This window comes from Oenanthe melanoleuca, chromosome 5 (genome assembly GCF_029582105.1).
Source record: "Oenanthe melanoleuca isolate GR-GAL-2019-014 chromosome 5, OMel1.0, whole genome shotgun sequence".
Lineage (NCBI taxonomy): Eukaryota > Metazoa > Chordata > Aves > Passeriformes > Muscicapidae > Oenanthe > Oenanthe melanoleuca.
In genome coordinates this window covers 54,134,149-54,154,643 of record NC_079339.1, presented here as the reverse complement: position 1 = coordinate 54,154,643, position 20,495 = coordinate 54,134,149, and the positions used below count along the sequence as shown (strand labels likewise).

Genomic DNA, 20,495 nt, shown 5'->3' with positions numbered 1-20,495 from the left:
CTGAAAATACGGCTTGTCTTCATTTCAAATATAAATATTTACCCTCTCTTAAATCCCATGCACCTAAGACATTTTCTAAGGAAGTTGATGAAAAATCTTCCCTGAAGTCATCAGTGGTGAGCACTGCCAGCCAGCTCCTCCACGTGAAGCAAGCTGACACTGCAGCACTTAGGTCATCTTTGGCAAACTTTGAGCAAAAATGGGGAGAACTGATTACACAGCTCCCAGCCATCCAAGAAAAGCTTCACCAGGTGAGTGAGAAGCTCTGCTGCCACCTCTGTTCAAGCTAAACAATTATGTTAAAATGCTGCTGCTGGGATTCAGTTGCCTTTTTCCAAATTAGCTGTGCCATGTTTTCAGAATAGCCCCAATATTGTACTGCAGTTTAAATACTGCTGTGTTCTTCCTGGGCTGTTTTACATACATTTATTATCTTTACAGTTTTGTATGAAAGTCTGTTACTTAAAATTAGAAAGAATTACTCAAAATTGGAAAGAATTTTATTTCAGATTCATGAATTCTAGAACTGAAGTCATTTGCCCCTCTGGTGCACAGGGCTCACTTTCAAGTTCATGCTCCAATAATGCGATTATAGTGCCTAAGCCATTCTAAAAATAAAAATGTCATTTTCATTGGTATTTCTAACAAATGGAGTGTAGAGGATTCATTACATTCTTTACCTCAGCTTCAGATGGAAAAGCTTTCATCACGGGAAGCTATTGCTGAGCTAATGGCCTGGCTGGACCATGTGGAACAACAGCAGGAACGCGAGGAGCCAATAAATTCACAACGTGGTGCTGCCCAAGTCAAGACCCTCCTTCAGAAGAACAAGGTAAATGGGAAACTGTAAGTCCAGGCTGCTGTTAAAAGCATGGAAGCAGCCTGCAGGTGCAGTCATAGCCTTCTTCTTGCTCTCAAGAGAGTTCCTCAGTCTGAAACGTGTTGTTAACATCCTCCTTTGTAAAACTGTATGCTTCCATGACACACAAACCATTGCCTGTTCTGCAGTACAGCTACTGCCTGCTGGGCTCTAATCTCCTTTTCTCATGCTGTCCCATCTGTCTTGTTTGTTCTCTCTCTTGCATTTAGAGTATAAAATGTGGCAAGCATTCCTTAGGAAGACAGACTGTGTTTGTGCTGTGTTCTAGTCTGTCTTTTTAACAAGGAATACCTCTTAATGGAGCTCTGTAGTCTGAATCCATTTAATTAGAGAACAGGGGGGTTGAATATTATGTGTCATTAAAAAAAAATAACCTGCTAGGAAAGAGGGACAAGACAAACATCCCTGCAGAGAAAGAGAGAGAGGGGCTGCAGCAGACTCTTGGTGCTGTTCAGATGTCGGAGCACAAGTGGCAGAGGCTGATTGCTCCAGCCACAGGAAGGATTCAAGCTGTGTACTCCAGAGATGCCAGGGAGCCCAGCCTCAGGGCATGAATCCCCACAGAGCCATATTTTGCTCTGCCCCTGCTCAGGGCTCAGAGGGGCTGACAGTTCTCAGTCTGCAGCTGCAGCTCACAGGCACTTTGGTGCTCTACATAAGGCAAGTGCACATGCAAACATTTCTACCAAAGTGCTTTGATACAGCACAGATATATAACATTCTGGTCTGTATCAGTTGGATTTGGCACTTGGGGCATCTAGGTGAGGTGCTGTTTTTAACACTTTGGATATTTAGAGGTGGGTTTGTAGGTGTATCTTTTACACTTGTCAGGAAGGTGGGGTTGTGTGTGCTGAGAAGAAAACAGGGATGAAGGTCACAAATTCCTGGAGAGATGCAGCTCTGGCTTCAGTACCTCTGCTGTGGTATTCCCTGGTGACTTTTGTGAACAGTACTAGATAAATATGGAGCCCTTTCCTATTCTTTTATAATACCATCTGAAATAGAAAGACATTCCCTTATGTTTTCACTTTGCATGTGGTTTCTCACTTATCTCTCTGTGCAAGAGATGCTGGTGCTAGAGGACACTTTTTCGTCCCAGATATTCTGATATTCTGTTCTTATTCCAGACATTTTGTTAAAAAGATTAGAAGCTCTTGCTGCATTTGCCTGTGATTTGCAGGAGTGTGGGAAGGCCTTAGCCTTAGCCTAATCTGGGCTCATGGCAGTGTGATGGTTTTGTCCCATGGATTAAGTACAGGGTCTGGTACCCCTGGGTTTTATTCCCTGCTCCATCCAGCCTGTTCTTACCTTGAACTACCCATGTAGTGACGGAGATTTTCTGCAGAAATTTCGTTGGATGGAAACAGCTACACAAATACAGAATGGTAAAATCTGAGAATTATTCCTACAGACAGGTCTCTTTCAGAAAAATATTTTAGGTCATGATTCAAACAAAGCCACCCATGTCTCATTGCCACACCTTGAAGCATCATTGGAACTGATCAGATTAAAACTATAAAACTGACTGGTTTATGTTTTTGTTCTTTCTGTTTTTTCCCCTGCAGGAATACATGATGGAAATGAACTTTAAGCAGTGGATGGTAGATTTTGTTAACCAGTCCCTGCTGCAGATGAGCACCTGTGACGTGGAGAGCAAGCGCTACGAGAGGACAGAGTTTGCTGAGTGCCTGGGCGAGATGAACCTGCGGTGGCACCGCCTGCAGGCATCCCTCAACAGAAAGGTGGGATTGACTCCCATGGCCTCCTCTCCTATAGCTCTGATTTTACTGTGTCACTGCTCTGTGTTAGGGATATGTTAAGCTACCAGCAGTTTTCCTGTTGTGCAGTGAGATTTGTGGGAACAGAATTATTAAGTAAGTCGTGTTGACAGCCACGTTCAGATGGGGACATCTGAGCCTCCTGGACAAGGCACAGCAGGGATCAGTTCCCAGCCCTGCTCCAGCCCTCCTGGCTCACTGAAAATGGCTCACTGTGTCAGTGTCCTCCTCCTGCAGTAGTTAAATGTGCTTTGCAATGGAGTGCTTTGAACGTCAGCAACTGATAGTCTATGTGCAGAATTTTCCCATTAGCACATCATCTTTTTCTCTAAAGAAAAACTGTTTCACGCAATGCCTCAGAATTATTCTATTCTAGTGAGGCTGGAAATAATCCATGCATCCAGAATTAGATGCTGCCACTTATGTGCCCCAATGGCCAGAAAAGCTGGTGTGACTCATGGTATGGAAAAGACATGAGGTAGCTGAGAATCCCAAAATGCAGCCATGAGGCTGCTAGAATGAATCCCTTTGCCAACACATTTCTCTTTCATCTCTGTCTCGATTTATACAACTTTGAGAGAAGCTGCCCTTTCTGAATCCAGATACAAAGACTTCTAGTCAGATGTAAAATTGCCAATACTTTTTAGTTCAGAAAATCTTCTGGAAAATTTTTAAGTGGAAATTTCTTTTCCCATACAATTGAAAATTTCCGTGATGAAATTTCAATTTTTTTGGGGGAAAGGCTATCTTCTCTAACCATTTAAATGAAATTCCATTCTAGGATTTAATGGATGCTCAAGGCCAAAACTGAGGATAGGAAACTTGAGGTCCCTTTCTTATTAGTAGCCGTGTTGGTGGGTTTTAGTGATAATGAGATTTTTGGACTCTGTATGAATGTGTCCACATGGCCCAGGGTCCCCCAACTTGTCAGGTCTCCCAGCTCCAGAACAAACACTGCCTTGTTTCTTCCAAAGGAAAGGTTGGATCCTGAAGAGCCTGCAAACCTTTTTAGGTTTTTCTTTCAAAATAATTTCTCTAAAGAATATTTTCAGTATATACAATCTCAGATTTTGTCATGGAAGGCAAAGCTCTGTGTCTGCCCACCTGTAGATTCAAGTAAGTTAAAACAGTTCTTTAATTTTCAGATACAAGACCTAGAACACATTTTGGAGGATATTACTGAGAATGAGAACAAAGCCCAGACTCTGCACAACTGGCTGGAAGCTCAGAGTGATCGACTGAGATCCTTACAGACCCCAGCAAGTCTGATCTCTGCACAGAACACCTTAGATGATTGCAAGGTAAAGCATGACATTAGTGATGTTACTGTAGAAGCCTTATTTAGCACACTGCTGAGTCCAGACTAAGGAACTGCACAGATTTTAATGGAAAGGAATGTAAAGGAAGTTGCCATTTCCCAGAAGAATTCTTCAATATAATTTTAATTAAAGCATGTTGTGTTCCAGTGATAAAGAGCCAGAGCCACTTTTAATGTGAGTGGCTATTCTGTGTTTTTTTTCCACCAATTGAAGATGCATCTGCTGTTGCTTCATGATACTTGGAGTGTTGTGCAGCAATATTGTGTTCTGAGATACTTCCAATAGAAGTAGTTCTCAGTTCAGCACAGCCATGGCAGAAGTTATCAGTTCCATTAGTTTGAAGAGCTCTGTGATGGAAGTGTCATGGAAACTACTCAGTTCCATTTGGAGAAATAGCAAGCCTCTCTACTTCTGCCCTAGATTGTAGTGTAGTCTGTCTGCAGCAGCCTCAAGTGTCTGGTGTCATTTGTTATGTTTTTTTAGGCACCAGATCCCTCAAAATTAATCCAGGTGGCAGCCAGCTAATAATCAGTTCCTGTTACTCTGACAATCTGCTGTTTTCATTCAGTACAATATTCCCTGTCTGGTTTTTAACATGGAATATTTGTTCTTTCATTGCCATGGTTACATCTCTCTCTTGTAGTAGGCTGCTTTTATTGTCTAGAGTGCTCTGTTACACACTGAGTTACTTACATCTCTGAAATGTGTGGAGGGGCCAGAATGGAAGAAAGGCTCAAGGGTAGCTTGGATTAAACACCTGCTCAGAGCAACACAGGATACAGGTGGCTAAAATGTTTTATTAAAATTCATTTGGTCAATAAAAATGTCCAAATTTAAAAATGTTTTGGGGATGCTCAGTGAGAGGTGAAAAAAGGTTTAAGTGTAGCATTATAGGAAAATGTTGTGGCCCATTGTATGTATGGATAGTTCCTCACATTGTAAAGAACTCCCTGCTGAGCTTTCCCCAGCACATCAAGACTCTTATAATCTTGCTCCTTGTGCTGGGGAAGGAGTTATTCTCCCAGGTATCTCTATTCATTGGAGATTGTTCTTACTTGATTTCATTGAAGTTGATTTCACTGGAGTTGATTTTTGCCATAGGAGTCCCTCTAAGTAGAAAGACAAACTGAAAATCACTTGTTAGAAGTTGGGATGTCAGGAACTTGCCCATTGCAAAACCAGTTCCTGCCTTTCTTTTACATAACTAAAGAATTGCACAAAATTGGTTTTAAAGAAGGAATGTTTATCTAAGCTTCTCACACAAAAGTTTTTTTTCTATGGTCTCATTAAAAGATCTTATTTATCTCTTTTTTCCCCCCATTATTTAGGAGTTAGAAAATCAACTCGTGGCTAAATCCAAAATTCTTGATGAGCTCAAACAGAGTTTGGCTTCAAATGGCAGTTCAGAACAAACCCCAGAAGCTCAGTCTCTCAGGATAGCTGAGCTGTGTGAAATGAAGGACAGCATTGTAAACCAGGTAAAAGCTTTGCTTGTGTTCAAGTTTTTCCACTACATGTTTGACCACCAGTGTTATTAATCCTCTTCATGGGATGGCAGGAGCTGGTACAAAAAAGATGCACAGTATTCCTTACTGTTTACCTTCCTAAGAATTTATTTTTAAGTCTTTATTGTAAAGTAAAGAGAGAAAAATCAGTCTGATCTTGAAGCAGTTTGAGTACAAAGGGAGGAGAAACAGATCCCCATCTGCAGTTTAAGAAAATTAAGAGTACTTCTATTTTTCTGTCAAGCTGAAAATGAAGGCCTTAAACTCTCTTACTTTATCTCCTTCTCTTTCATACCTTGCTCTTTCTCCCCTGCAGTGCAACTCTGCCCTGTTCTGACTGCAGCTTTTCCACCTCCCAGTTACTCTTCCATCCACAAACCAGGGTGGCTTTTCCACCCTCAAATCCTGTGTAGTTTCCAGTTGCTTCAAGGAGAGTCTGGCAGATTGGTTTGCCATGCAAACTGACTCCCCAGCAGTTTGTATTTATAGTCATAATATCTTTATAATTTGAGCTGATATTTTTTTTATGTGGGTGTAATTGATAGGTGCAGGAGAGATAATAATGAATACATTTATAGATTTAATTTTGTGATAATAAATAACCATGTACTATAGAGAATTATACATGATGGACATTGTGTTCCTAGTTAAGATTGCTTTACACTTTTTATTATAGATTCCTTGCCCTTTTTCCTTAGAACTTTGTGAAACCTGAACTGTTTTGCTTGAATTCTTCCACAGGAGCTGTCGATCCAGTATTGATCTGCTGCTTCTTGGTTTAGGTTTCAGCTAAAAGGATGTGATCGTTTCTTACCAAGAAACCAGGGAAATTTATGTCTGTGTACATGATGAAAGTTTTTCCTTCTGATGTATAGCTGGGGATAGAAATTGACAGGATTGACAACCTGATGCTTTTTTCTTCTTGCTATCACCATGGGTCATGTTAATTTTATGACTAAACTGCTGGACTTGCAAACTGCTGGATGTTCTTGGAGCTGAGCTGTCTGTGTGTGCAGTGAAACAGCAAGTGCAGGTTCCTTCCCACAGGTGACTGCTCACATCAGAGTCAGGCAGAGATTTCTAATACAGGGCTAGGGAGATGTAATACTTTGATTAAATTGTCTGTAGGTTGAGCTCAAGCCTGTGAGTCTGTGGCCCAGAGACATTTCCCGATGTCTTTCCATCTTCCTTGTGTGGGCAGTAATTAGCTACAGGCTACAAAAACCAATTAGAGATTCCTCCCACCTGTACCATGATTCAAAAGAGAATAGGGATGATTAATCCACCAGCCTGTGTGTGCCTGAAACTAGGATACTAGGATAAAATGATCTGTGCAGTCTATTTAGGGTGAACTATGGTATAGACATTTTGTCATCTTCCATTGAGTGGCTGCACAGTCAGAACTGAAATCTGACATCTGGCTTTTGTTAGGACTTGTGGAGATATGTTTTTTTGTCACCCTGGTTTTCATGCTTTTCTCCAGACGTGACTGAGAATAGGAACTAGTTGAATATTCTGTCTGACCCAGGAGATGCCTTATGTACTTCCCTGAAACAGAAGGATAAAAATGGCTGAAGGAGGACTGTGGTTTTGTGTTTGCAGTGTCTAGAAGCCTGTGGCAAATGGAAACCATGCCTGCCCCTTATAGATTAGACAACTATAGTAATGAAAGAGACAGAAAATGAAGGAGATATCCATGATTAATGAAAGAGACAGAAAATAAAGGAGATATCCATGATTAATGAAAGAGACAGAAAATAAAGGGCATGATAATTTAATTTTATATGAAAATCTTGAACTTGCTAGCCTGGGATGCAGGTGGGCCTGAATTATTAGAGCACAATGGCATAAGAGGGATGACAGCTCTCTGTATTGCAGTAGTGGCTTCTTCCATGCAAACCAATTTCTGTTCAAATTGTCCTTGAAAGGAAACTTGATCTCTGGATCAAACTGTCTGCTTCTGAAGATTAAGGCTTACAACATCCTTCCACTTCAGGTTGATTTTTGGCAGGAAGGAAAAGCAGTTCATTATTTCATTACTTCCTGGGGTGTTCTGGCAGAATAGTGTTACCTTGAACTCCAGTGAAATTTTAATTTCCAGCAAATTCTTATACTTCACTCAAGATGTGGTTTACTGCTTTTTTTGAAGCCTGCACAATTCCTTACCAAGTAATAAAACACTCCAACTTGGCAAATTCTTGTGGATTGTCATGGGTTGAGCATTGAGTTTAGATTTCTAATTTAAAGGTGATTTATATGTCAGGACTGCCCAAGAAATATTAACAAATTATTTGTCTGCAGGTTGCACAGCTAAAGACCTCAATGGAATCAATACTGGAGCAGTGGAAAGCATATGATGAAATTTATGCACAAGTCAGCTTGATGACAACAAGATATTTGTACTGCATAGATCAGTGCAAACCTTCTGGGGAAGAAGCTTCATTGGAAGCTTTGAAAAAACAGGTCAAAACTCTCCAGGTAAAGTCTTATTTCTGTACTTTCTTCTATGCCTTTAGCCAAACAAACTCCACTGAAAAAAAAGACCAAAAAATTTATTCTGAGCAACTTTTTCTTTATTATAATGACACTGAAGTTAGTGCAATATTACTAATTTTCTTTTTGTTTGTTTGTTTTTTTGTATCTCCAGAGGCACTTAGACTTCTTATTTTATGTAGTGCCTAAGTTCAACTTGAGTGCAATTTGGGTATCAAGGTTCAAGGAGAAAGCCCACAGAATCCTCATGTTCCCCTGCACCTTGTATTGATGCTGAGCCTGGCATTTCTGCTTGCTCCAGTACCAGTGCAACTATTCTGTCATTCTCCAGAGAACTGGAGTCTCCTGCACAGCTTCTGAATGAGTCAAAATGTCAGACATAAAGTCTCTGGATCCTCCTGCTGCTCTGCTTGGCTGTTAGAGACTCCAAGTGGAGCATCTGGAGTAGGCAGTTAGGCTGGCCCTGGGTCTGGGCATTTCACAGCTCTGGCTAAAATCCCCTTTCCTGGCTCTAAATTAGTGTTGAAAGGCTGTGCAAGCACTCCCTATTTTCCTGTAACTAAGGCCTGATTTGGGTTTTTTTTAAAGTTGAGTCAGAAGTGGTGCAGGACAGACTGAGGCTGTGAATTCTGGGTATGGGACTCTTGGCAGTTATCCCTGCACAAGTGCTTTCCACCCTCACCTGGGCTCCTGTTATAAATAAAAGGAACTGGGCACCTTCTCACCTCCTTTTTTCAATCACCAATCTCCAGGTTTACTTTTAACCTGGAGCAGTTCACAAATATGCTGTCATAGTCTGTATCAAGAGGTGTAAAGCCAGCTTTACTACCAGTAGAAACAGTGGCTTAAAATAAAAGCATTTTTGGTTTTTAGCAAATTCATTTTTCAATTGAGGGGTGTGGGTTTGCTAAATGAGCTTTTTCTTTAACAGCCAATAAATTATCTCAGTTTAAAATAGGTTTCCTGAGTGATTTTTTTTTTAAACTTGGACCATTTCGCCTCACTTGACTTCCTAATTTTTAGGAAGAGCTGTTACATTTTCTTCAAACATTTTAATCTGTGCTGCACAAGTATGGCATTATTGCTGCCCTATCCCTACAAATCTTTAGGGGAAGTTACACTTAGGTCTTTATCCCCCACAATTAATTGCAATAATCTATTCTGCAGGCTCTTCAAGATGAATCAGAGAACAATGAAGAAAGTTGGGCCAAGTTCCAGGCTGCTGCCAGTAACCTGAAGAAGAACTGCTCCCCCTCCTTTGCAGAGATTATTGACCAGAAGTGCACAGAGGCACACACTAGGTAAGCCTGCAAAATCAGACCTCAGTTATTAGTATTCAAAAAATCCAAGCTGTTGAGGCAAGATTTGAACATCTGTCAGATTTTCCAATCTGTACTAATGCATCTCACCTATCTAAGGGCATCTGTGTGGAGTAGAATCACAGAATCATGGAATGGTTTGGGTTGGAAGGGACTTTAAAGATCATCCAGTTTCAATCCCTCTGCCATGAAAAGGAACACCTTCCACCAGAGCAGGTTTCTCCAAGCCCCATCCATCCTTGAACACCTCCTGGGATGGGGAACTTGCACCTTTTACCTGCAAGCTTTTCATGTGATGGCTCCCACAGCACAAACTGTGGCTTTCAGGAACATGGGCGTGGATGCAAAGCAACTCCCACAGGAATCCTGTGCCAAATCGTATTCTACAGGAGAGCCTACTAGGAAAACAGTCTTAATCTTTTGATATTTTGGCAGGTGGAACTCAGTAAATGAAGACATCACAGATCAGCTGCGGGCAGCACAGGCAGCTCTGCAGCTCTGGGAGCCCTTTGATGCTCTGTGCACTGAGACAGCAGCCAAGTTACAGCAGTACAGCCAGCAGTGTGCTCAGCTCTTGGATGCTCATGTGCCTGAGGAGAACACAACAGAAACTCTGGAGCAGAGGATACAGGAGATGAAGGTACATGAATAAGTTTCTGCTGCCCGGTACAAACCAAGATTTATTTTTGAGAAACAAGGCAAAAGAATACCAACAATCCAGTCAGTGGAAAAGATAAAATATGTGGGTTTCTTCCCTGAACAGGCACCTTTGTATTTCCTTTAAGCACTTTGACCAAAGACCAAACCAGACTTAGTGTATGGTGAGAAGAGAGCAGAAGGGAGTCTCTGCCCATTTCTGCTCTACACAAAGAGCAGTGTTCCCAAGCACAGGATCATCCTGAGCTCTTCCACAGCCTTCAAATTGTTTTTAATTGCATTTGGTACTGTGTTTTGGTCTGGTGTGATGAGTTCACAGATTTCTGAGCTCATTAGATTGTCCTAAATGCTTTTGACTTTAGGCAAATGAGATCTCATGCTGAAACCACACGGTATATTGGACTCTCAGGCAGCAAAGCTGTCTTTGGGTTCTGACATTTTTGGTTTCTTCAGACTGCAATGAAGAGATATAATAATCCTTATGTCAGGACAGAGCAGTGATTCATCATGCTTTATGAATCTCTAGTCACGAATTGGAAGAAGTCCAGAGTATTCCATTTTGCATGTAGCCTTAAATAAGAAACTTTACAGGGAAGAGGACTCATGTATGTCTTTCTTTGTCAGAAAAAAAACTTGACAGCAGCTAAGCCTAGACCAAAGTATTTTTACTCTTTTCTGATCTATTAGTGGCTGTGACAGAAATTCACCAATATGTCAGCAAAAAGGAACTGCCTTTTCTGGAAAGTTTTGGGAAGAGTGTTATACCTACTAAGCAAGGCATGGCCACCTGAAGGCCATTAGCAATGTAGATCCTGTCCTGGTAGGTGTGGGTAGAAGATATGGAATTTATTGTGAGGTTTTTAAAGCAGTGAGTTAAAAGAATAGAGATCAGTGAATTGTCATATGAGTTGTGTATTTGAATATGCATGTGCATAACAAAATTGTATTTTAATCCTTCTAATCTTTTCCTCTCTATAGATTAGGAAAGATTATGGTTTTATGGATTTTTGTCACCACAAAAAATAAAAATAAATTCCTATATAGAGAATATGATCCTTTCAACAAAGGGGTCGGGAAGCAAGAACCACTTTGCTTTTTAGGGAAATGTGTATGTTCTTTGGTATTGATCAGAAGACTTTGCTCATTATCCTCAGAAAAGACAGTACATAGTGGCAAATTTCAGGGGGTTTCGTGGCTAAAAGTAAATTTCATTTGTCAAAAAAGAAAAAAAAATCAAGTACATTGAATGAGTCTAAAATCACTCCCTTTGTTCTTATACTGCCTTTAGAGTATAATTTTAAAGCATCTTTCTTAGTAAGGGGAACAAATAAAACCAAACCCATAGTCCTCAGTCACTGAGGGATCCAAAGTAAAGGTATGGTTGTAACTAAAGAGAATTCCTCACTGCAGCATGGGCTAGTTCCTCCATCTTCTACACCCATCTTGTAGAGAGGAATATTCCAGTTTCTCCTCTCTGATTTCCTCTGGAGCAGCAGTATCCCACTGCCTGAAGTCACTGGTGTTCCATTGAACTCTGAACTGTGCCTCTCCCAGCTCTGCACTCAATGGATGCAATTCCCATTATCCTCCAAGTAAAAGACTGAAGCTTTCACCGTAGCAGAGCTTGGCTCCCAGATGGGATCAACAAAAAGAGTTTAGTTACAGCCACAAAAGATACCAAATAGAAGTGGCACATGAATGATGATCTGATTCATGTACTGACTTTTTTTCCCTTTCCCCTTCTCTCATCAGAATTTACAGCATGGCCTTCAGAACATCGCAGGCAGCCGAACCCAGATTTATTTGCAGGCTGACAGGATAAAGCAGCAGGCTGGGACAGCTGCTGAGGCCATTCTGATGGAGAAGCTGCAGCCATTCCAGAGAGCAACCTATTTGGAAAAGATGTTGCAGAGGAAGTTGGATGAACTTCAGGTAATTTTTTTCTTAGTATTAAATTAGCTGTCAGTATGGAGTAGCTTCTTTACTAGAGTCCTGTTTTAGCCACATTGCTCATTAGAGCACTATAGTTCTTCAATTGAAATTTCATTTAAATAAAACTCAGCAGTATGATAAACTATATAAAGAAATAATACATGAAGCCAGAGGGACAGGTGAAGGATTTTACCCTTTCCTGCTTGTGCTGCTCTAACAGCCTTTGTCAATAGGTGTGTTATTCCCAGAACCCTCAGATAATTAAAAATTAGGAAATGCATTTCTATTTCTTTTGAACATTGAAATAAGTTGTAAACTTCCTCAGCTCTGCCTTGAGAAAAACCTATGGGCTTCAGTTTCCCTTGGGAAGAGTTCAGGTAGTGAACCTAAAACCAAACAGAAAACTGTGGCCATTTGATGTAATTCTGAGGACCAGATTCACGTTCCTGTTCAGGCCAGATGGGGAGAGACCTGGCTCCAGGAGCTCTGCTCATAGTGGAGGATTGACTTTTCCTCTGCACAGGTATTCCTGAGAAAGCTTCCAAGCAAATGTACTCCTGGACATTTACTGATGTAAAATTAGTCTGTTCCTATGGAAAAAGTCTGATTTCAGTTAATTGTTCTGTTTTGAAGTAAACCCAAATTCATCAAAACATTTAAAGCCAGCTCTATTTATGATCCATCTACCAGTGCAGTTAATGGCTGGAAGCCAGAAATCTTTGTGAAGATAACAGGTTTCTCATATTCCTTGTGAACTTCTCACTGCATGGAAAAATGCATTTCTGGGTAGTCTCTAGTGTTTTCTCTGGTATCACCCTGTACTATTGCCAAAGCAATCTCTCTCCACACTCCAGTTCTTGTCATTCATCCTTTATAAAACTGTTGTTGTGAAAGTGCTCTCAGAGTTGTGGAGTTTAATTCTGGAAAGAAAGTAAAAGCTTTCCCAGTGATGTTCTGCTAAAGGAAAGTTGAATTCCAGCCCTACTGATTTCTCCACAGAGCTCATGTAAGCTGCACAGCATTGGTTGTACATGGGAGCAGACTGTGTGTGTACCTCAAAGGAAGCTCATTTTCACAAGTTTCCCCCCTCTGATAAGCTGACTTTTCACTTTCCAATTTCACAATGAGTTAAATAGCACAAAGCTACAAAAGGTATCACAGAAACCCCTGTTCCTTTCACATAGTTACAGCTGTCTCAGAATTTTGAGATTGCTTCTTGCTCTCTGCTTTGGGTTAAATTTTCCCCTTGTCCAGTTGAAAAATGGAAAAAAGTTCAATAGAGAGTTATAAATACATTAGAATTTAGGTTTAATAACTGTTTTCCTGATGATACTTCTTATTGTTCCTTCTTGTATACTGAATAAGTGTAATAAATAGTAACTAATGTAAATTTTCAATATTCACCCCAGTTCAATCTTTTACAACTGGAAGATTTCAACAACTGCCTGGAAACGCTGGAGGGTCGTGTCAAGAATTGCACAGACACCTTTGATAGCCTCTGTCTAGAGGAAGGAGACAACTCAGAATTGCTCCTGGTATGTTTGCATTCCCAAATACAAAAAGATACTACTCAGCTCTTGCCCACTTCAAGATGCTCTTTTTGTCTTCAATGTCACGGTTGCAGCACTTCCATCAGAGTAACTAATTCAGCCAAAACACAAAAAGCAATGATTGAAGTTTAGAAACTCTAGGTCTGCATTTTAGGCCCAATGCCTGCATGGGAGGGAGGAAAATCACCCAGATTTGGGGTTGATGTGAGATCTTTTTCCCCAGCTTTGCTCTGGAACTACCATTTCCCTCAATGTAGGGTATAAAGTAAATGTGGAGGTACCAAGTCTTGAGTATCTGTTCAGTACTTCTGGAAAAGTGAGCCCTATGTAAAAGAGTTATTACTTTTTTTTCTCTGTATTTTTTGAAGTTAACACAAAAATGTTGAGTGCTTTCAAGTTGTTTCTTTGACATGAAAGAAAGGCAGTACTTTTTTACAATAATTCATTTTTTCTTTACTTCCAGAATCAGACACTGGAGCTTGCTGCACTTTCTCCAAGCATAGAGAGTTTGAATGAAGCAAGCATAAAGCTGCCACTCAGTGACTTCACCATGAAGAAAATGCAGAGCCTGACTCGGCAGTGGAGTCAGAAAACAGCAGCTGCTCTGGAATGTTGCAGGTCTGAAATGCAAACAAAAACATCACTAGTAACAATTCCCTTTTCTGTGATTAAAATGAAAACCAAGTTAAAGCATGGGACATCTTGCAATCTGTTCTCAGCTTTCTCAGGGACTTGCCAGGTGGAATTCTGCCCTTTCAGTTTACTTGAGTTTTCAATGGCTATTTGTATCCTTAATCTCTTGAGGCAGAAACCTGGATGTTCATAAGGGGAGAAGGAAGCAAAGTGCCAAGTGAAATCCCCACTATGTTAATTTTATTAACCACCACATTAGAGCACCTATAAACATAGCCAGAAAAACATCTACCATCAGAAGTTTTTGGTTATTCATTTTGTTTTCCAGTATGCTTGATGGATCCCAAAATGATGAGAAGAAATTCTTTCAGAAATGTGAAAAGTGGATGAAATTCCTAGAAAAAATGAAAGAAGCCTTAAAAACAGATATTCCAGGACGGTTTGAAGAACTGCAAGAGCAACAGAGAGTATATGAGGTAAAGCTAACTCTAAAAATGGAAGCAGCATCTTGGATGATGAATGCAGGGGGAAATCACTAGGAAATGCTGTGCCTTTTGAAATGAGATCTGGGCAGGATTCTACAGAGCATTTCACTCTTGAAATGCCTATTAAGGTAAAAACTCTGAAACATGAAAATCCTTTTCCAAAGGGACAGATCCCTTTTTGCAAGGATCAGACCTTTAGGAGTGCATCTACAAGTGCTGTGTCATGGAAGTCCTAAATTTCTCCAGCCCTGAGGTGTACTTGTTTGCTTGTCCCAGAACATTGGAGACTTTGGCAACTAACTGGATAGTTTGCTGGAGACCTGGCAGCAATCTTAACAGTTTCTGGAAGAAATGCATTTAAAATTATATTTTCACAGCATATTTGTGTTTTGACCAGTTGTTAGATTTTGGTGCAAATCTGTTTTCACTGGCATTTTCCCAAACAGTTGCTATTTGTTACAGAGAATCAGTAAAAAAAACTTTAGGTTTCAGATCTGTATCATCCAGCTCATGGTGGGATCTGCTATCACATATGAGCAGATTCCTCCTGGTATCCAAGAACTGTGGACTTCTAGGGTGTATTTTACACTAGCAATTGAAAATAATAGTTTTCGTCATTTGCAATTAAATAAATGCTGTCACTCTAGAGGAGCAGAAGCAGCTTTCACAGCAAAGGTTGTTCACTGAATAGTTAAAACTTTTTCTCTTGGTATTTTCAGATGCTGCAGACTGAGATTTCCATAAATCAGCAGACATTTAATTCTATCATAGAAAAAGTTCTATTCTCCTTGGAATCGGGAGAAGCAGAGAAAAGGTACTTTATTTGGTTTTCTCCTTAAGATCTTGGTCATTTAGTGATATGCTGTCTTCCTTGGAATTGGTGTTGAATCTTTGGTTTTTTGAGGACATAGACCCAAATTCTTAGCTGGGTTCACTCCTTGAATGATCACCTGTCATATTTCACAAAAGCATGAGGAGGTGCAGTGAGAAAGAAACACAGGTGTCCTGGCCAGACTGCATTTGGGATAGTAACAGGCTGGGCTGAAAACAAAAATAATTGCTTCTGAACAGGAGTCTTTTGTTGTGTAGCTGTGGTTGAGAAGCTGCTGCCCACAGAGCATAATAAGGATGCTGCATATGAAGGGTCCTCTCCCTCTTCCTGGACCTCTGTGCTTCTCAGAGTGCAGAGGTGGGGACTGTCCACATTGCTCCTGGCACACATGGCAGGGCATTGAGTCACTGGCCATGAAACCTCAAACTTATGGTACCTAAACCTGTTTTTTATCAGTATGATCTTACACCTTTCTCTTAGTCCATGCAGCGTGAGAAACAGCAGGTAGTGTTTGTGAGCAGAGGTTCAGCTGCCTCAGGTGTTTGGGGTGAACACACTTCCCTCCCTGCTGGATCTCGCTGCTTCCAGACACTTGGCAGGACAGTGTGTGTGCTTCCTTCTGTCACACCAGTATGAAATCCATAGCTTGGTTTAAAACTGCCAGGGAAGGCAGGGCTAAACTAAGCTGAGCTGCTGGATTTTTGTGTCCAGAACTACCTGCACAAAGGCAGGGGTTTGTATCAGAGGGAATCAGGGACGATGGCCTCCTGCAGAGAAGCAAAATTGATAGATGGGGCTGCCTTAATCAACCAGCCAGATCTGCTGGATCATCTGACCATGTTGAAGAAGAGGACAAAGTAACTGCTTGCATGGGTTCAATAACTACACAATTTTCCATTGTGCAGATCAATTTGCAGCGTAATCAGCGACCTTATCTCACTTGGATTGACCTTTTTGTTCTTCAGAGAAGTGTTTAGTGCATATTGTGTCTGATTGCTGTACTATGTATGTTGCTATACCACAGTAGCAAGGTTGACTTTTTTTTTTTTTTTTGTGTCATGTAAGAGGTTGTTTTGATTGCTGGAATACAGACAGCAGGGCTGAGCTTAGCGCTGCAAAGAGCTTTCTTGCATAGTTGGGTATTATAATTGGTAAACAACCTTGCAAATGGAGATCCATCACAATTACTGTAATATGCAGCCTTGAGATCAAAATAAATTAACACTCAGCCCTTGTAATTTTTAGGACAGAGTTCATTTCCAAGCTCACATTGCTGAAAGAGCAGTGGCAGAATGTTATCCGGATGGTTCAGCAGAGGAAGAAGGACATCGATGGACTCGTGAGCCAGTGGCAGCTCTTCAGGAGTTCCCTGCAGAGCCTCAGCAGATTCCTTGATGACACAAACAGCTTCCTTGCAGCTGTGAAGAGCCAGGACTGTTACAGCCTTTACCAGCTTAGAAATGTAATTCATGATTTCAAGGTACTGTATTTGTTTCTCATAAATCTAAAATATGTGGGCTTCTTCCCTCAGACTGAAACAACTTCTGTCCAGTAGAGTAAAATGCTTTAAAATCACACACTTGGGGAAGAAATGTTTGGTGACACTTTTTCCTTAAAGCTGAGCACAAGTGAAAAAACAGTGACTTTGCAGAAGGCTCATTATACTCAGAAACTTCTTGATCAGCATGGCCATTTGATAGCCTTGCATGCTTTAAAAATCCTATGGATATGAAAATGGAAATTCAGGGTGCCAGAAGATGAGACAAACATGCTAGTCAGCAGGTAACCTCTAGGTCTGCGTGCATCTTACTGACATGACTGCTGAATTCAGGCCTTTTATTTAGTCTGAAGGAAAGTACTTATGTGGCAGGACAGGCCATATAGATCCTGTGTGTGCAGGGATGGGCAGGAGATGCCAGAAACAAAGGAAAAAGCACTTCCAAGGGAGTCTGTTCACTCCAAGATACACAAACCTGGTGAGCAGTTTTTCAGAACAGTGAATTCTGCATTTTACATACAGTGGAAAAAATATTTTCCTTTGTTCATTTTGGATATTTTGGTTTTCCATTTAACTATGCACCTCTTTGTTTTAGAGGAAGGTAGAAATAAGCAGTGAACTTGATGGTTGCATAAGGCAATCTGAAACCTTTTTAAATCATACTATTGAATGCTATTTGCACAGTCCAAGATTTTTATTGTGTGCCCACACACCTAGTGTTGATGGATTAACACATTACCAGAATTCCATTTGGTGCTTGCCCTCTTTATTTCATCCTTATTTCTACCTGCTGTGTAAAGGTGATTTTCAGTAGATGTTACAACTTGGTGCTCATGCTTTTTCCTTAGTGAGAAAAGCCAGAAAGTCTTCTCCCTCCTACTCCAAATTGCCCTTTTTCTCCTGCTGCTCTTCTACAGAAAGAAATTCTGATTATATCTCCTTGTGTTAGATCAATTTGTTGTGGGCAAATTACTATTGATGACTTACTTCACTTGGAGTACATCATGATTAACAGAGCTGTTATCTCTGAAAAAATTTGCCTAAAATGTTAAAGTTAGAGCTGGTTGCAGAACTTAAATTGTGTTTTTTGTTCTGAATAACTCATACTGAATTACCATCTTTTTTTGACTGCTGCACTTTCATTCTATGGATTCAGTCTGGGGAAAGCTGTTGCAGAGATTTATAAATCAAAATATCAGAGAAAGAATGTTTTTTTTCTGAAATTAAAGAAGCAGATAGGAGATCTATTGATTACTCTTGCATGACTATGAACAAAGTTGTACCTTGTGAGTCATCTTCCCAAGTGAAATATTGGGAAAGCACTTACGTAACTTTCTGAGAACAGCTTAGAAAGTTAATTTTCTTTTTCTTTTCAAGAGTAAGGCGGTGATCCTGCAGAGGTGGCAAGCCATGTACACCTTGGTCATCGATGTTGGGGAGAAGTTGCGCAGTGTCTGCGATCCCGACACCAGCTCTGCTCTCCAGGAGGAGCTCAGCCAGTTACAGCAGCGCTGGGGGCAGACCCAGGCCCTGCTGGAGAAGAAGAAGATGCAGTTCAGTGGCACCCTACAGGTAGATGATGCCCTCCCCACCTGCTGCTCTGGTCTCAAGAGTTTCCCTGTCACACCATCTCCAGGGCTGAGCTGCTGCTCGCTGCAGGGCCACTCTGAGAAAAGTGCCTGTCTGTGTCATCAGGGCTTGAGGGAAGCTAAAACTGTGCTCCCCTGATTGTCCAAAGGAAATTGAGTTGGAATCCATTTGTTGGAGCAATGGGTGTTCCTGCTCTGATTGTTCTCATGCTCCCCATGGCCCAGAGCTCATTCCTACTTTGGGCTGTGAAGCTAAAATTTACCTTAGAGTTAACTCTCCTCATGTTGTTGAATGTCTAAATAGAAGGGCTGGTCATATTTATTTCCTTAGAGCAATGAATTTGCTTTCATGGCTAAGTAGTACATTAGGTGTGTCTTAAAAATTGAATACTGTCACTGATAAAGTCCAAAAACCATGCTTAAAGCCTCTTGGGTTGAACAAAACAAAATGAGCAGAAATGATCTCTAAGGCAAGCCTTAAATAGGAGAGGCTTGGAATTCTGTAAATCCAAGCACCAAAGCCTTGTGGCTTGCACTGTGTATCAAAAAAGAAAATTCAAAAAGCCAGAGCACAGGATAGATTATTTCAGTGGGTTGAAGGTGCTATTTTGTAACATATCCGTGTGGTTCATATGTCATGATAAAGTATCCTCACCTTTTATACATCCTTGGGTCTCCCTGAGCAGACTTGTGACCGCTTTGAAAAGCAAACCAAAGAACTGGAAAGCAGACTGCAAAAGCTAAAGGAGAAAGTAAAAGATCCACTCCCTGTTGAACATGAAGAGCTCCACAAAGCCAAGGAACATATTAAGGTATGAACAGCCCTATTGTATGTAAATTGATGTAGTCTTTGCACAACACCTCATCCCTGTAAAATCAGTTTTCCTTCATACCTGCTCTTCAGTGGCACTGAATTTCTCCTTTACACCATCCTGATTGCTACCCATCTCCAAAGTCCAGCTGACCAAGAAGATTATGACTAGTAGTAGTGTTTGGATTTTTTTTCCTATTTCTGCTCCCTTTACAGTCTACATTTATAAAATAAGTAGTTCCTCAAACAGAAGGGAAAAATCTCCCTTCTCTCAGCTCATTTGGCTACTATCCCCATGACTGAATCTCCCTTTTTGTTTACCAATCCATTTTGCACATGGAGCTCCTCAGGCAAGAGACCTTGTAATTCTGCAAAGCACCATACATACCTGCAGGATCTGGGAATAATTAAAGAGAAGGAAAATTAAGAGTAAGGGAGTGGCAAAATTCCTTGCAGCCCGTAGTGCACCATGAAAATTAAATCGCAAAAAAAGCATTTCCAAGGGATAGGAGACATTTTGTCTGGAGTGGTCAGTCTTTCATCATCCTTTTATGAAGTGAATTGTTGACCTATGTAGTGGGAATAAATAAGCTTATTAATGAGCCAAGGCTTTGAACTCATTATCAGCTGTCTGAAATCTTCTTTGTGAGTGCTGGCTGCCTTTCCCACGGCAGCAGCCTTGCTGTAGCCCTGAATTATCTGAGAGATGGAAGCACACAGCTTCTGCCTCTTAACCCAGCAAGAGAAATTCAGCTGCAGAGGCATCAGGGTCAGACAGTGCCAGTGCAAGTGCTGCTAGTAGGTGTCATAGTACAGTAAAGGACTAAAATGGCATGGCATGTTCCTCCTGCTTTTCACTTCTTTATGGAATGAAGCGATTGTTCTTTCAGCCTGACCTTACATGAGGCTAGCAAAGTCCCATGAAATTCTGTAGTTAGCTCTGTAATTGCTCTGGATTTGCCCCTTGTTAGGAGACATAAATGCATGTGTGCACATCTGTGGGAGTACTGTGATCTCAAGTAAATTTTAGAGTCAGGATTGTTTGGTGTTTTCCTCTAGTGTTGAAGCTGGGTCCAAGACCTGTGAACATCCTCACAGGGTTTAGACCCAGCACGCTCCTGACACAGACACCAACAATTTTTTTCCCCTTTAAAACGAGACAAACTGGATTCTCTCTATGAGGTTTTTTTTTTTTTTTTGGTTAGATGAGCCAG

At 40.9% G+C, this 20,495-nt stretch overlaps 1 protein-coding gene across 3 annotated transcripts in view; it reads left to right on the top strand.

Moving 5' to 3' along the window:
• SYNE2 (spectrin repeat containing nuclear envelope protein 2) overlaps positions 1–20,495 on the top strand; it is a 171,932-nt gene that overhangs the window by 115,263 nt on the left and 36,174 nt on the right. For all 3 annotated transcript variants that reach the window (XM_056491990.1, XM_056491991.1, XM_056491989.1), the window contains exons 83-98: positions 69–251; positions 686–832; positions 2,446–2,622; positions 3,804–3,959; positions 5,306–5,455; positions 7,784–7,960; positions 9,143–9,276; positions 9,730–9,934; positions 11,704–11,883; positions 13,293–13,418; positions 13,897–14,051; positions 14,395–14,542; positions 15,271–15,365; positions 16,629–16,863; positions 18,259–18,453; positions 19,157–19,282. In XM_056491990.1, coding sequence (XP_056347965.1) covers positions 69–251; positions 686–832; positions 2,446–2,622; positions 3,804–3,959; positions 5,306–5,455; positions 7,784–7,960; positions 9,143–9,276; positions 9,730–9,934; positions 11,704–11,883; positions 13,293–13,418; positions 13,897–14,051; positions 14,395–14,542; positions 15,271–15,365; positions 16,629–16,863; positions 18,259–18,453; positions 19,157–19,282 — 2,589 coding nt within the window. The remainder of the gene's footprint in view (positions 1–68; positions 252–685; positions 833–2,445; positions 2,623–3,803; positions 3,960–5,305; positions 5,456–7,783; positions 7,961–9,142; positions 9,277–9,729; positions 9,935–11,703; positions 11,884–13,292; positions 13,419–13,896; positions 14,052–14,394; positions 14,543–15,270; positions 15,366–16,628; positions 16,864–18,258; positions 18,454–19,156; positions 19,283–20,495) is intronic.